Here is a 1,781-nt window from a genome sequence, read left to right as displayed (position 1 = left end):
TTTTTGTATAAAATCCTTGGATAATTTTTTGCAGGACAAAAAAAGTTAGTTAGTTTTCATGACCAAGTTTTCTTTTTGTTATAAAATTTATAAACGGAAAGGAAGGGAAAGACAGGGGAAGGGAAGAGACAAATAATTTCGATATACTGCAAGCAGATACTTTTCATTTGTGGCAAAATATTTCAAAGTCGTCGAGGATGTTAACGTTATCGGGGATGTCAATAACATCGTCGATGTCAATATCTTCTATGTCAACAACAACATTGTCGAGGATGTTAAGACCGTTGAAGATGCTATCATCGGGCTTGTCGAGGTTGATAAAGTTTTCTGAAGGATGTACATCATTTGAGCAATTTTGTTGATCTACTGAACTTTGACCGGCAAAATGATGGTTTCGTGTGTCTGTCAAAGTATGTCCCAACTGCGGATTTCCTCCCGTTGGACCTGGAATCAGCATTTATTAGATATCACTTTATTGTGCCAGAGAAAGTGAACAATTTGTTCCACTTCATGGTCATAGATACTTCACAACATATTTTCACGTGCATTCATTTCAGATAGATAAAAATGCTAAAAACTGCTGAATTTGCAAAATTGAGAAGCTCTGATGGAATATTTGTTATGTCATCTCAGTGATTGCTTAAAATTGAGGAACTTTTTACTCTGTTTGTATTGACAGGATTTCTTGTGTTTGGAAAGTCCCGATGAACAGCGATATTCTCTTCCACAACCGGGACGTTTGCATTGATAGCGAAATGGTTTTTTGTGCCTTTGGAAATGTTTGTCATATTCGGTTTTATTTTGCATGATCGCATTACAATCGGGATGTGGACACTCATACTTTTCAACATCTGCAAAATAACTGTTATAATATTAAAATGTTCTGAGAAATATTCGTTGCCCGAATGATCTTGTTTACCCAATAAGCTTTGACTGGCAATGTGATAGTTTCGTGTATCTACCAAAGTATGCCCTAAATGCGGATTTCATTCCGTTTAGCCTAAAATTATCACACTGAGTCAAACGAAGTGAGCGGTTAGTACCCTTTTGGTTTCGTGGATCAAATGGCGTACTATTTTTATCAGTATTTACTGAGGTTAGAAAAATATTGCAGTAAGTATTGAATTTTGAATTGCCACTTCACTGTCGTGTGCCACTTCACGTTTTGCAATACATTTTCATGCGAAGAAATACGTTAAAAAGCTCTTTTGCTAGGCATAAACTTTGCAAAACTAACCCCTAATAGCGTGATATGTCCGCTTGTGCTTTTGTAGTGTACGCGTGGAAGAAGAGAATTTGCCACAAATTTCACATTGAGGTTTAGCTTGATGTTTTTCGTAATGCTCTCGAAGTCCCTTTGAGGTAAGGAATTTCTTTCCACATGTGGGCCAAGTGCAGTTATATAAACGTTGTTCCTTGTGCGTTTCAAGGTGTTTTAAATATTCCATATACGTCTCCATAGTCGCATCACAATAACGACATTCATACTTCTGTTTGACTGAAAAACTGGTATGACGTTTGTGTTTACAAATACCATTTTATATGTTAATTAATGAAAATAAATTGAAAAATGACTGTGTTAGCATCATTCATTAAACCTATCAAATTACGTTATGATTAACTTAGATTACGGGATGTTATTCACTTTTTAAAAGCATATCATAGATTTCTTTTTAAACAAAGAGCTCATTCTCAGTGTTGTCTCCAATGGAAGAATGTCGGATGAAAAGTAATTCTGAATTTTTCACTGCAACTGGATAGAATTCGGATTTGGGATTCTT

At 35.5% G+C, this 1,781-nt stretch overlaps 1 protein-coding gene across 1 annotated transcript; it reads right to left on the bottom strand.

Annotated features, from left to right (window-relative positions):
• Positions 1–163: 163 nt before the first annotated feature.
• Positions 164–1,460, bottom strand: LOAG_19109 (zinc finger protein; the record flags this gene model as incomplete). The annotated part of the gene is made up of 3 exons (XM_020451763.1): positions 164–444; positions 663–851; positions 1,238–1,460. 3 exons carry the CDS (start codon positions 1,458–1,460, stop codon positions 164–166), a joined length of 693 nt encoding a protein of 230 aa, XP_020304434.1.
• Positions 1,461–1,781: the final 321 nt, after the last annotated feature.

Source organism: Loa loa (genome assembly GCF_000183805.2).
Source record: "Loa loa unplaced genomic scaffold supercont3.1675, whole genome shotgun sequence".
Lineage (NCBI taxonomy): Eukaryota > Metazoa > Nematoda > Chromadorea > Rhabditida > Onchocercidae > Loa > Loa loa.
Note: the sequence above shows the minus strand (reverse complement) of the source record. Positions and strands in the feature narration are given on the sequence as shown.